The following is a 14,647-nucleotide window of genomic DNA, read 5'->3' on the forward strand; positions in this document are numbered from 1 at the left end:
ATCCCTTTAGATGCTGCGATGCTTAAAAGTAATCTTACGCTACTGTATCTTACTGTCGGTGCAAAGACTTGGTCATAGTCGTGGCCATATTGCTGTGAAAAACCTTGTGCCACTAGTCTTGCTTTGTAACGTTGCACCTCCCCTTCTGAACCCCTTTTAACCTTGAACACCCATTTGCTCCCAATTGCTTTCTTACCAGCAGGTAATTCTGTGAGTGTCCAGGTCTTGTTCTTGTGCAGTGCGTCAATCTCCTCCTGCGCGGCTTTCCTCCAGAGACTGGCTTCGGTGGCTGGCATCTGCTCTACCTCTTCCCAAGTGGAAGGTTCTGGTGGAGACGCCGACCCTGCAAAGTAGGACAGTCGTAGTGGCGGAACGCCCTTGTTGGTTCTGGATGAGCATCTGACCTCTGGTTGTGCAACCGCATCAGCATCCTCATCCTCCTCCAACGCTGGCATGTCCACGTACAGCTCCTCCTCTTCGTCTCTGGTGCCGCCAGGGGTCTGGACCTCTGCGTCTTCTGGGGTGTCGCCTGTAGGGGGTGTTGTGACACTAGAAGGTATATTAGTTCCTTGTGCTAAAGGAAAACTTATAAACTCTTCATCTGGTGACTCTCTAGAACAGTCAATAACAGTGTTCTTTGTATCAAACTTTCCTAGTTCATCAAAATGAACCACATGGTATGGGTCTACTCTGCCACTCTTTGGATCTAGAACTCTATATCCCTTTCCTCCAGGAGCATATCCAACCAGGATACCTGCTTTTGCTCTGGAGTCAAGCTTGTGTCTGCGCTCTTTGGGCACGTGGTAATAACAGACACTTCCAAACACACGTATGTGCTGCAGACTTGGGACTCTCCCGTGCCAAAGTTCAAATGGTGTGCGTTCTGCACCCTTTGTAGGCAATCTGTTTTGCAAATAAATCGCCGTATTCGCCGCTTCAGCCCATAGCTTCTGTGACAAGTTGGCCTCTTTTAACATGCACCTTGTCATCTCCATAATAGACCTAAACTTTCTCTCAGCAATGGAGTTCTGTTGAGGCGTGTAAGCAACTGTAGTTACATGTGCTATGCCTTCTTGTGCCATGATGGCCTTCATCTGCCGTGAGCAAAACTCTCCACCATTATCCGAAATTAAGGTGGAAGGAGCTCTCTGGAATTTGTTCTTCACCATGTTTAAGTACAGTTTGAACAATTCCGGTGTCTGACTCTTTTCCTCTAGAAAATATCCAACACAATATCTTGAGAAGTCATCTATAAATATCAGAATGTACTTATTGTTTCCTAGGGAAGGTACATTCAGCGGACCACATAGGTCAGTATGAACAGTGTCCATGACTTTTGTGCTTCTCTTCTCTGTACAACGTGGGAAGGAAGGCTTGACTGCCTTTTCAGTTATGCAAGTTGTACAGTTTGGCATTGGTGTACTGCAATTCTTTACCTGTAGACCTTTTACCAGATTTTCCTTCTGCATTTTCAGGATAACGTTGGTGTCCCTGTGTCCAAGCCTTTTGTGCCAGAGTTCCAGATCTGGTTGATCCTTTCTGCTGGGTTGTGCAACCCTTGCAGACTCATTCTCTGAAATATCAATCTCATACACATCATTGATTAGTTTGGCTTGAATAAACACTTCACCATCTTTTATCACATTGCATTGTCCATTTTTAAATATAATTTCAAAACCTTTCTTGTCCAAGCTAGACACACTTATTAGATTACAGTTCAGCTTTGGTGCATACTTAACATTACTCACTGTAGTATCAAAAGACTCATTGTTCACTTTGAAATTCAAGTTCAAAGATCCTGCACCTATTGACTTTATAACATTTCCATCAGCAATTTCAATCTCAGACTGTTTATTATTGTCTATTTCATTGAAATATTCCCTTTTATAACAGAAATGGCTGCTTGCTGCACTGTCCAGAAGCCACTTATTGCGCTTTCCTTCACAGCTCTGGAAAGCTACATTTCTTTCTTGCAATATCATTGCACGCCCACGACCCCCCTTCTTTTCGCCTTTTGGTGGAAAGGGGCGGGATTTATTCCTAGGTGCCCGGCATTCCTTCGCCATGTGCCCTTTTAAATTGCAGTTAAAGCAAATTATTTCCTTTGGCGTTTGTCTGGACCTTTGGAAATGCTTGGAAGCATAATTAGTGTCCTTTCTCCCTGTATTCCTTTCTGAAGAATCAAGGTAATCTCTGCATTCCTCTCTCAAATGATCAATCAGTTCTTCAAAAGTCAGGTCCTTTTTGTGATCCATGCAACTCTTGAATGAACTGAAGCTTGGTCCTAGAGATTCTATCAAAAATGAAACCTTTGTTTCTTCATCAAGGGCTTTAGGAGTAAGATCAATCCTCTGAACAATTTCACTAAATTTGCTGATATGGTCAGTGAATTCTTCTCTTGAATTCATCCTCAGCGCAGTTAATTTGCTCATCAAATTTCTGTAGGAGTTCTTAGTAGATGCTCCATACCTGCGCTCAATATCTTTTAAGATTTTAGCTGCATCATCTTTGCTATTAACTGATGTTAGATGCCTGTTGCGAAGTCCACTCAAAATTATGTATCTGGCCTCGCTGTTCATGCGTTTCCAAGTTGCTATCTTGGCTAAATCCTCAGCTGTTGTGCCAGTAGGCATAGGTTTTTCAATGGCATCCAAAACATTCCTTGCATCTAAAAATGCTATCAGGCGTTGTTTCCAAAATACATAATTGTCATCATCTAGAGCCATGAATCCTGGCTTAACTCCACTATCAAAATCTGCAAAAGCCATCTTGGAATCTCAAAATTCTAAAATTTTCTCAAAATTCAAAAATTTGCCAAAAATTCCAAAGTCAAAATCTCTAAAAATATCTCAAAATGCAAAATAATCTTCACTGCCTCTGAGTTCTCAGTGCTGTAAACTCTGAGGGAGGGGAGGGGTAGCTAATCCCCGAGGCACACTGGAGAACAATAGACCATGTGCTCACCAGGAAGTTCTAACTGAAAAATCCTACTCAGTTCAAAATCACAATCCAAAGCAATCCTTCAAAAATACACAAAAATACGCAGTCCTGGGCCGTAATAACCCTTTATGGGAATGTTAGGGATGTGGATTAGGATATATTATTAGATAGATCCTATCCAAGCTTGTGTTAGCAAGCTTCCAATATCAGCAGAGTGACATTCCCCTTTTGTGCGCAGCAAAGCATGTGCGTTAGATTCGCTAGAATCTCTATAACAATATTACACTTCCTGGCAAAGGTCCCCTTTGTCCCTCTTAAAAGAAATACACAACACAGTGTTTATAAAATAAGATAGAGTTTACTTACAGTTTCATCCTGAGTTACAGCATAATCTCAGAAAGGCAGGCTTGCTTAGAAAAGTTACAAATATATATATATCTAGAGACTACTTAGTAAAGTAAGACTCCATTTGGTCTCACTCTTGGCTGCAGGCCTAGAGTGAGAACCATGCTAACTGGAGATTCTCTGGAGATGTGTTTCCATCGAAGGAGGAAGTAGCTAAGAGAGAGAGTGATTGCAGGCTAGGGCTTTTGTCTAATCCAACTCATTTGCATGTCTGAGGGAACAGGAACTGACCTGTAGTCAGGTGTCCCTCCAGGTGAGTTCCTGTTAGTGGACACTCTAGGAACTGTTGTGACTTGTCTGCCCCAGTGTTCCATCCCACAAAAAAAAGTTTAGGGGTACTCTCATTTTCCTACTCATTAAAATACCGCCCCTCAATGAGGCCAAACTTAGATTCACAAAATGTTTAGGGCAGGGTGGATTTGAGTTAAATCAAATTGATTTAAACTACGATTTAAATCATGATTTAAATCACTAGTCAGCAAGACTTGATTTAAATCACTATTACAGAAAGACTCATTCTTGCTGGTATAATCTTAATATTTACAACCAGATGAAGGTTTCATTTTTGGAATAATAAATTTTCAGAGTAGTTTTTACAGTTATATCAAAAATTACGTGGTTATACTATTAGAAATACATAGATAATTATGAAATTATTGTGAGGTTTAATAAGTTAACTGTTTATATTTGGACAACACAAAATAACTGTGAGTGCATTCTCTGATAACGTGGTACTGAACCCTTATTTTTGAACAATCCCCCCCCCCCCGCCCCCAGTCTAGCTCTGCACCCGGAAAAAACTCTGGTTGCTACAGGGCAAGTTGGGAAGGACCCTTACATTTGCATCTGGGACTCCTACAACATACAGACCGTTTCCATCCTGAAGGACGCACATACCCATGGAGTTGCCTGCTTGGCTTTTGATTCGGACGGCCAGGTATGTATCTATTTGGTTAAGACCTGGTCATTTCAGAAGGCCTTTGGAGTATCAAACTGAGAGGGCTTAGCAGCATCCTTCAGTTCTCTTTGTTGCCACCTTAATATACTACCCTGCTGTGTTTTTTATTGGATAGTGTTGTAACTGAGGTTTTGGTGCTTCAGGTGTATATACAGTGGTACCTCAGTTCTCAAACTTAATCCGTTCCGTCCGTCCGTCCCCAAACCAAAGCGTTCCAAAACCAAGGCACGCTTTCCCATAGAAAGTAATGCAAAATGGATTAATCCGTTCCAGACTTTTAAAAACAACCCCTAAGACAGCAATTTAACATGAATTTTACTACCAAAGAGACAACTGATCCATAAATTGAAAGCAATAAACAATGTACTGCAGTCACACAATCAGTCAATCAGTAGCTGAGCTGGGTTCCACACAGTCACAAAAACAGAACAAAAAAGAGCCGCAAAAACAGAAACGCAAAATAAATAGCAAAAACAGACAGACCTCAGCGTAACACTCAAAATGGAAGTGTGGCGCTCAAATTGGAAGTGTAATACTCAAAACGGAGCATGTTTGGCTTCCGAAAAAAAGTTCACCAACCGGAATACTTACTTCTAGGTTTGCAGTGTTTGGGTTCCAAGTTGTTTGAGTACCAAGACGTTTGAGAACCAAGGTACCACTGTATCTCATTGTGCAATTTGAGCTACCCTGAAAGCTCTGCTGGGGCCAAAGAGGCTGGTTAAAAATTGAATAAGTAGAAACAGTCCATCAAGTCACCATTAGCACTCTGCTATTTGTGGGCAGGAGGTTGTATGCCTTTAAAAATATTTGATAGAGGGGCACCTGATGTTGGCATTTCACAAGCCAGTATACAATGCCCTTCCTGCCACCCTTGTCTGCTTTCTTAGCCCTCTGTTTGTTTTCTCATTGGGAACTCTTTATGCTGGTTCTCTAGGGACTGCTACAGACATCATTTTCCTTGTGCATTCATGATGATTTGTACTTATGACAATACTGGGGCAGTCAAACACAACCCCACTTTCAATACCATTTGCACCTGGAAATGTTTTGGGGTGGTCATACTGTTTCATTTCCAATAGGTGCACGTCCCACAACTTTTCATACCGCAAGCATTCTCCTGCTTTTGTTGTGTTGTAGTCCCTCCAGAAAGCAATATGTGGTAGTATTGCAGAGCAACTAATAAAGCAGAATAAATCTACAACTAATGCACTAAAAAAGGTTATAATAAAAATAAAAGGTAAAGGACCCCTGGACGGTTAATATGGGGTTGCGGTGCTCATCTTGCTTTCAGGCCAAGGGATTATTGTATCAGGGACCTATAGCAGAATATACCTGCAATAAAACACTAGTCTAGAGACCCCCCTCAAAAAAAGAAAAAGGAAACCTTTGTCCCTTTTTAAAAGTTATCATTTTGTATCACTGCTGGCATAAACCAAATATTCTGTTTTATATGAGTGAATTTAATATTATACCTGTAAACCATCCAAGCTGGTTTCTCAGTTCTGCTGTTCTGTTCTCATCTTTGCCAGGCACAGGGCAGTAAGAAGGAAATTAGAAGCTAATCTGATTTGCTTGAAAATATACTTCTCTGTCCAGAGGAAGGAAATGAGAGAGGCATTAGGCATCCAGCAGGTTTAAATCCCAATTGTTATCTGCAGTAAGCTTTATGATTAATTGCAGGCCGTTGTTCCAGGGCATGCGTTTCCATAGAAAAGTTCAGCAGGAATACTAAGAGACAAGAGCTATTGCCACCTCTAAGTGTATATCTACAGTGCATACGAAAACTAGTTTCACAGTCAGTCCCTCTCCTGGAGAGGGCCAGTGTGGTGTAGTGGTTAAGAGGGGCAGACTCGTAATCTGGGGAACCAGGTTCGCTTCTCCACTCCTCCACATGCAGGAATCTTAGGAATTGTCGCGGGCACCACAAAATACTCATTTAATAGAAAAAAAAAACCAGCAGGGTTCACAACCGTCACACCTCAAAAACCAAAACAAACACAAAGAACAAAAAAGCAGGAAGCACTAACTTAGGCAGTTGTTCCCATTTAGCTAGGTACTGCAGAACCTCTGTTTCACAAAAAGCCAGGCAGTTGACCCCCTACTTTTGAAAACTTTGATATCTCCTAGGTAGCTTTTGTGATGTGAATGGTGTCACAGACCCCCCAGGACCACCAATAGGAAACCACTGCCCTAAGACATATGATCTTTGTAATTTTATGTTGTGAACCACCCTGAGATCTACGGGCATGGGCGGTATACAAATTTAATAAATAATAGTAATAACCAAAGGAATCCACATCCCCATTTTTTAAAAAAACGGGGTAGCAGGGGATCATGATGGGTGTCAAGGGGGTGTCTGAAGGTGACATGTTGCTCACAGACACCACCCTTCATCTCTTTTCTGGGAGACCACAATCTTTGTTATTTACTCAAGAGATCGTAGTCTTTTTTGTGTGTTGTCTGTCTTCACTGCTGCATTTTGCCCCAGGACCTTTTCACCTGTGTGAATGAGCGACTCCAGCATCTTCTTCTGTAACGGCAAATGGTTTTGTCACATTGCCTCACCAATGTTGATGTGCCCAATAGTTGGAGCCTATCAGTGGGTTATCAGTGGGTTATTGAGAGCCAGTGTGGTGTAGTGGTTAAGAGTGGTAGACTCGTAATCTGGGGAACCGGGTTCTCCACATCCAGCTGTTGGGTGAGCTTGGGCTAGTCACACTTCTCTGAAGTCTCTTAGCCCCACTCACCTCACAGAGTGTTTGTTGTGGGGGGGAAATAAAAAATAAAAAAATCCTTCCAGTAGCACCTTAGAGACCAACTAAGTTTGTCATAGGTAGGGAAAGGAGAATGTTAGCTGCTTTGAGACTCCTTCGGATAGTGATAAAGCAGGATATCAAATCCAAACTCTCCTCCTCCTCCTCCTCCTCCTCTTCCTCTTCCTCTTCCTCTTCTCCCTCTTCTCCCTGCCAGTTACATCAGAGCATATTTTTAATGAACCAAGTCAGTTAAACCAGCCCCATTAATTTTGCATTGCTGATGATTGGCAGTGCTTTGAAAAGCTTCAAAGGCACCAACGGTTTTCAGGCTCAGAAAGGCTTTGAGGAAACGGTTTCAAAATTTCAAAGGCCGCTGTCTTGAAGAGCAAAGATCTTTTAGTGTAACAGGAGATTCTCCATTTGCACTGAAATTAATAGCTTTGAACGTTTCCTGTCTTTCTAGAATATTTTCTTGGGACCATTATTGTGCCAACAAGTATCAGATTAGTAAGCAGCTTTTCAACTCAGGTGCCTGTTAAATCAGACAAGTGTTTCTGTCATCCTTCACACATGCATATTCATCACCTTGTAGCTGCAATGTGTGTGAATGGGCAAATAGACATTTTGTGCAGCAGTATCCCAGAAAAGTCCATTTGGGCAGGGAAATGAAGTCCTTAATTTGGGGAAGGGTTGTAGCTGAGTGATTGAAAAGGTTCAATCCACAGCATCTCCAAGTAGGGCTGTGAAAGGCTCCAGAGAGCTGCTGCCAATCACTGTAGACCAGCCTTTCTCAACCTTGGGTCCTGAGGTGTTGCTGGACTACAACTCCCATCATCCACAGCTAGCAGGGCCCAGTGGTCAGGGATGATGGGAGTTGTTTTCCAACAACATCTGGGTACCCGAGTTTGAGAAAGGCTGCTGTAGATCTGGGTTTCCCAATCTTGGGTCTCCAGCTGCTTTTGGAATACAATTTCCATCATCTCTGACCACTGGTTCTGCTAGCTAGGCATGATGGGAGTTGTAGCCCCAAAATCCTGGGAAACCCTGTTGTAGACAATGCAGAGCTAGAAAGGTCAAAGATCAAAGGTCTGATTCAGTTCAAGGCAACTTCCTATGTTTCACCAGAAAAAAATATTATTTCCTTTTATAATTAATATTTTAATTGTCTTCATAAAATAAACACCAACATGAAATAAAATATGCAGTTATATACTCCCAAAACCAGGAGAAATTGTAATTTAACAAGGCTAAGCAATATTCAAACTTACATTATATATGTCAGGCTGCCATACGTCAATTGAAAAAGTTTGGGGTTTTTTGGGCGTTTTTGTTAAGAAAAAGCTCAGCAAGTTTACTTTTTGAAATATGATTCCAGTAGCTAATTTTCACTATCATTAAAATCTGCCCAACCACTTTGAAGCTGGAAATACAATACTTTTTGATGGAATCAGTTCACATTCAGCTGCCATTAACTCCAGGGATGTGGCAACCAACTCTTTAATTCAGTTCTAAGACCATTAGAATAGTTCTGGTGACGGCAGCATGCAGGATACCAATGTTAAAATATTTTAAAACTTATTGAGGGAGATTTAAGGAGTGAGGTTATTACCCCTCTACCACTATCCATAGCAGGTCACTCAACCATTGCCACTGTGTCCTTTCTTTCTAGTAGATCAAGATAATCAGGTGACAGCAAAAACTGCAGAAAATATTAGCTGGGGCAATTAGAATAAGATCTGTTATTTGGTTACAGGTAGGTAGCCGTGTTGGTCTGGGTCGAAGTAAAATAAAAAAATTCCTTCAGTAGCACCTTAAAGACCAACTAAGTTTTTATTTTGGTATGAGCTTTCGTGTGCATGCACACTTCTTCAGATCTGAAGAAGTGTGCATGCACACGAAAGCTCATACCAAAATAAAAACTTAGTTGGTCTTTAAGGTGCTACTGAAGGAATTTTTTTATCTGTTATTTGGTTATTGTTGTAAACCTCCAGAATGTATTTTGTATAGTTTTTTTTTACCTCTATCTTTCAGTACATTGTATTTTATTTTATTGCTGTGGCTAATGCAGATAAAGATTCTTCTTACGACTGCAGCGAATAGCTAACTACTGAGTGGATGCTCATTTAACAAAATTGTTCATTTCTTCTTCTTTTAGCGTCTAGCTTCAGTGGGACTAGATGCCAAAAACACAGTCTGCATTTGGGAATGGAGGAAAGGAAAACTTATTGCATCAGCTACTGGCCACTCAGACAGGGTAATCAGCTAATGCGTTTGGCATAAATGTTTTTTGTAATATGTCTTGTAACCCTTTTTGCTGCATTGATGGAGCTGTTAGCTCCCCCCCCCTTTAAGCTAATGCTCACAGAAATATAATATTATAATTTAGTTTATTAAATTATTGTAGGAAGATGATATTTCGTGATATTATAGATAAAGGGAAATTAATAAGTGGGACTTCTGTGATAGGATCTCCCAACATTTTTTCCCTCTACTTGAAAGAAACAACAGGGGCTGCTAATTTGATTGGAGAAGGGACACAGGCAGAAAGTGTGTATGTTTATCTTCCCCCTGTGCCATTTCCCTAATCAAACATCCACCTTCCACCTTTCTAAGTTGCCATTAGCAGTGGCAGAGATGAGAGGAATCAGAACTAAAGCATCCCTGTCAGATGGCCATCCAACATCTGCTTAAAAACCTCCAAGGATGGAGAGTCTACCACATTCCGAGGGAGACGGATCCACTTTCAAAGAGCTCTGTCAGAAAGTTCTTTTTGACTTTTAGCTGGAATCTCCTTTCTTGTAACTTGAATCCATTGGTTTAGCTCCTACCCCCTGGAGCAGGAGAAAACAAGATTGCTCCATCTTCTGTGTGACAGCCCTTTAGATACTTGAAGATGGCTATAATCTCCCTTCCTAGTCTCCTATTTTCCAGGCTAAACATACCCAACTCCTTCAACCATTCATCAAAAGGTACATTCATCAAAAGGTATTGTATCTCCCTGTTCCTCTCCAGTGCTTAGCTGCCAAGTATCCCGTTTTTCGCGGGAAACCCCCGGATTTTAATCCGTTTCCCGCTGTTCTCCCGAATGGAGAAAAATCCCAGAAATCCCCCGGATTTCCTACCTGCCAGGGAGCCTCCATTTTGGGTGCTGTTCTGCCCATGTGTGGGCACCGGAAATAGGGCAGAGCGGCACTGGAAGTCGCTTCTACGCATGCCCGGCGGCCATCTTTGTGTTGGCCGCATGGCGGCGGCCGTCACCAAGATGGTCGCTGCCATGCGGCTACCACCAAGATGGCTGCCGGGCATGCGTAGAAGTGACTTCCGGTGCCGCTTTGCTCTATTTCCGATGCCCACACACGGTCAGAGCGGCCCCAGAGGTTGCTTCTACGCAACTTCTGGTGCCGCGCTGCTGCTGATCCCGCATTTTTCAGCGGGAGACTTGGCAGGTATACTCCAGTGGGACTTATTGAAGTCTTGTTCAGTTCCTTCAGCTGTGCTGTTACTAACTGTGTATTTACTGGTGTTCTCCAGCCATTGTCAGTTTTGCTGTCACATGTGTAGATTGTTTTTGACACTGAGAGATGGAGACATAAATGAAATTAAGGCAAACACTTGCCAAGAGGTTTGTATGCCTTACAAGGTCTTCCATGATGCTGTTTGCTTCCCAGAAACATTTTTCATCCATATGGAAAGTCAGCTATAGTCACGTATATTATTGGTAACAGAACGTTAGGACTTTATAGAGAACCAGGCATTTGTTTATTGAATTTATGACATATCTGATATGAATGCATGTGGTTTCTAATTTAGTGTAGCAGTTTTGAATATTTTTTGACAGATCTTTGATATTTCCTGGGACCCATATCAACCCAACAGAGTGGCTAGCTGTGGAGTGAAACATATCAAGGTAAATTGGCTTTGATGCTTTGCACTGCCAATGAAAGAAACTCTTTATAATTCCTTGGCATATTTTCTTTTACATTTTTTTTAAAGCTATGAATGTTATGCAGCCAGCTCAGTGTGGCAAACTTCCAGAACTATTCAGTATAAAGTGATTGCAGTGACGGACTGCTTACCAAGCAAAGCAGAAGGGACACATAGTATAGTTTAGAAAATACTTATTTCCTGTGTGGCTTTCTCTCTCTCTCTGCATTTTCTCCAAGATGAACTGATTTAGAGTGAAGATGACTTGAACCAGCAATTTAAATAATCACCAAATGGAAAACATTAAATTGCAATCACCAATTTTAATCAATTTTTCCATTTGTACCGGTATTTCACTTTTTTCTCCAAGGCCATGTTTTCTTGGGCTGCTATACCCAATTCCAACATATCAATTTACAATTAAATTCCATGTTATTCTGCATCTCACTTTGTTTCTCAGCGTAGCACTTCCATCTATTGATGTGCTCCCTCTCGTGCGCACGTGCACACACACACACACACATATGTATTTAAGCAATTATGTCACATAACATTTTTCAGTCTTATTAATTAAGCACAATTAGTTCTGCATTGGGGAAAGGAAGCTGTAGCCAATCCTGCAGCCCAGCACAAAAACCAACTTGTCAGATTTTATTGTCAGAGTCCAAAATATGGGCCCCATTTAGCCTGTAGAATTCGTTTTATTTAAATGAGACATCCAAGACTGGAGTAATGCAATATTCTAATACAACATAAAAAGGTAAAGGTAAAGGGACCCCTGACCATTAGGTCCAGTCGTGACCGACTCTGGGGTTGCGCGCTCATCTCGCATTATTGGCCGAGGGAGCCGGCGTACAGCTTCCAGGTCATGTGGCCAGCATGACAAAGCCGCTTCTGGCAAATCAGAGCAGCACATGGAAACGCCGTTTACCTTCCCGCTGTAGCGGTTCCTATTTATCTACTTGCATTTTGACGTGCTTTCGAACTGCCTACAGCAATATGGAATAGACAAGTGCTGTGCACACACCATCATTTTAAAGCACATTTCAAGAACACCCCCCAAAGAATCCTGGGGACTGTAGTTTATTAGTGGTGCTGGGAGGAGTAAACTACAATTTCTAGTATTCTTTGCATAGAGAGAAATGTGCTTTCAATGTGTGGCATGATTGTGCCAGTGACTCTTTACCTGTTACAGATTCATTTTTTTGTCCACACTTACTTTACTAATTAATATTACATGTAAGCAAGGATATAATTTTATGTAAAATAGAATCTTCAAAATGTGTAATTTCAGATTTGAGAAACAAACAGGCAAAAACAAGTATTGTAGCATACTAGAAGCCCTGAATATATATTTTTTGGTCCTGGTGCTCAGGAGCAAGGTAGGCAGATTGCAATTACAGTACTTCTCCTTAATTAAGTGGGTGTGAGGACCAGAATTATTATTTTCTGCCAAGAATCTTGCACCTCTAACATGGCACTGTGTTCAGATTGCTGAGGTGAGGCCTTAGCAGAAGAATTGCTGTTTGTTGTTCTCTGCAGGAAGTAAAGCACCTGCTTTTATTATTTTGGCACCTGGGATCTGTAAAACCGATGTCCTGATTATCCCAAGCAATCATCATTCATGCCAAACAAACAAAGGCATGCCATAATTTGCTAATATTGTCACAAGGCAATCAGTTATCCAATCTGGCAGGGCTATAAGTAAATTGCTTTTGAAGCTCTCTGATATTAGAGATGCTGTTATCTGGAGGAATTATCATTCATATTGGGTGAAATAAAAAAAAATTAACCCTTGCGAACCCTTTTAAACTGTATCAGTCTGCAAAGGAAGACCCCTTTAAAGTCCTTGCTGGAAATGAAGTTAATGGCAGAGTTCAGAATGACTCCATTTCAACACAAAAAATAGATTTAATTGATATTATATTCCCAAAACATTGGCAAATTTAAGATCAAGTTTGATTGGTTGTTTGTCCATCACCCGGCCCCTTCTACTATTATTATTGTTTTGAGTTTGTGGGTTCAAGACACCCATAATTCCTTGATTTAGTAAGTATTAGAATTTAATCAATGCTTGGAGAGTTAAACTGGAAGACTGACTCTTATAGCTGGACTCGTCTTGCTGTGTTCAAAAGATCTCCTGAGAGATGGGCAGTTAACAGAGAACAAAGATTGGGAGATGGGCTACCAGCAAAATGAAGACTCTGTTTTGCTCAGTCTCTTCTTGGGGGGAGACTTTCCTCGAGCTCTGTGATTGTGAGCAGAGGCAGAAAGAGAGCATTCCAAATGTTGATAGAAATCATGCAAAGGCCACCAGATATAGGTGTGCCCTTAACATTTATTGATCCACTAACATTAAGACAGGTGATACATGATAGGGCCGTGAAGCAACTGAGCGGTTAAAATAATGGATTTATCCTTCACTTTCATACCCTTTCATACAATTCTTTTCCTTTAGTTCTGTGTGGTTGTAATTACTTATTTATTATTGCTTTCACCATTGTCTAAATCTGATTTTTATCTCTACCATGTGATTTTATGCTCCTCCTGCATGTTTTGTTGTTAATATGTGTTTTTATGTATTTTAATGGGTTTATTTGTTCAAAGCATTTTAAAAACACCACACTTCACTCTGGGCTCCCAGAGTAGCTTATGCATGTAGGCCACCCTGATAATTCACTGATAATTCACATAAATGCGTGGCATAAAGTAAGTAGAAGCAACTGGGCCCTCTTGCAAGGTTCTCAAGCAACGTGGAGATATGTCCTGCCTTTAGGATGATCTCAGATCACGAATGTCGCAGACTCCTTTTTGTACTTTTCGTTGCAGTTTTGGACGCTGTGCGGAAATGCCTTGACAGCCAAAAGAGGAATATTTGGTAAAACAGGAGACTTGCAAACTATCCTCTGTTTGTCCTGCGCAAAAGATGACATCACATACTCTGGTGCTTTAAATGGAGACATCTACGTCTGGAAAGGGCTCACCTTAGCCCGCACGATTCAAGGAGCTCATGGTGTAAGTTGCCTTCTACTTTCTCGGTTTTGTTTTGTGAAAATAATGAAGCACCAGGCAGAGGGCCTTCTCAGTAGTGGCGCCCGCCCTGTGGAATTCCCTCCCATCAGATGTCAATAAGATAAACAACTACCTGACTTTTAGAAGACATCTGAAGGCAGCCCTGTTTAGGGAAGCTTTTAATACTGGATGAATCATTGTATTTTAATATTCTGCTGGAAGCTGCCCAGTGTGGCTGGGGAAACCCAGCCAGATGGAAGGGGAATAAATAATAAATTCTTCTTCTTCTTCAATGCAGCAACTTCCATCACCCATCATCCAGCTCACCATTGGCCAGGAGAACTGGGACCTTGGGAGTAGGAACCTAGCAACATCTGGGAGTCCCACGTGGCAAACCCTGGATGAGGCTGTTTGTTAATGAAAAAAGAAGTTAGGTTTTCTGTGTGGAGGTCCTGACTTATAAATCATGCTAAGGGAGGTGTTTACTTGGCGACCATCACATGATAAACATGATCATGTTCATTCTTTGCTCCCCCACTTCTGGAAAGGTTCTGCCTCTGACCCCTGATATATGGTGAAATCATCAAAACATCAGGTTTATATAAACAATGAGAGTTTCATAGGAAAAACAAGCTTTACGTGAAGCCAACTT

The 14,647-nt window shown here is 41.4% G+C and overlaps 1 protein-coding gene across 2 annotated transcripts in view; it reads left to right on the forward strand.

Moving 5' to 3' along the window:
- EML6 (EMAP like 6) overlaps positions 1–14,647 on the forward strand; it is a 165,604-nt gene that overhangs the window by 45,658 nt on the left and 105,299 nt on the right. For both annotated transcript variants that reach the window (XM_088667421.1, XM_060273134.2), the window contains 4 exons: positions 4,123–4,282; positions 9,215–9,313; positions 10,898–10,966; positions 13,813–13,998. In XM_088667421.1, the coding sequence (XP_088523547.1) occupies positions 4,123–4,282; positions 9,215–9,313; positions 10,898–10,966; positions 13,813–13,998 (514 nt within the window). The remainder of the gene's footprint in view (positions 1–4,122; positions 4,283–9,214; positions 9,314–10,897; positions 10,967–13,812; positions 13,999–14,647) is intronic.

The sequence above is a fragment of the Zootoca vivipara genome, chromosome 3 (genome assembly GCF_965207765.1).
Source record: "Zootoca vivipara chromosome 3, rZooViv2.hap1.1, whole genome shotgun sequence".
Taxonomy (NCBI): domain Eukaryota; kingdom Metazoa; phylum Chordata; class Lepidosauria; order Squamata; family Lacertidae; genus Zootoca; species Zootoca vivipara.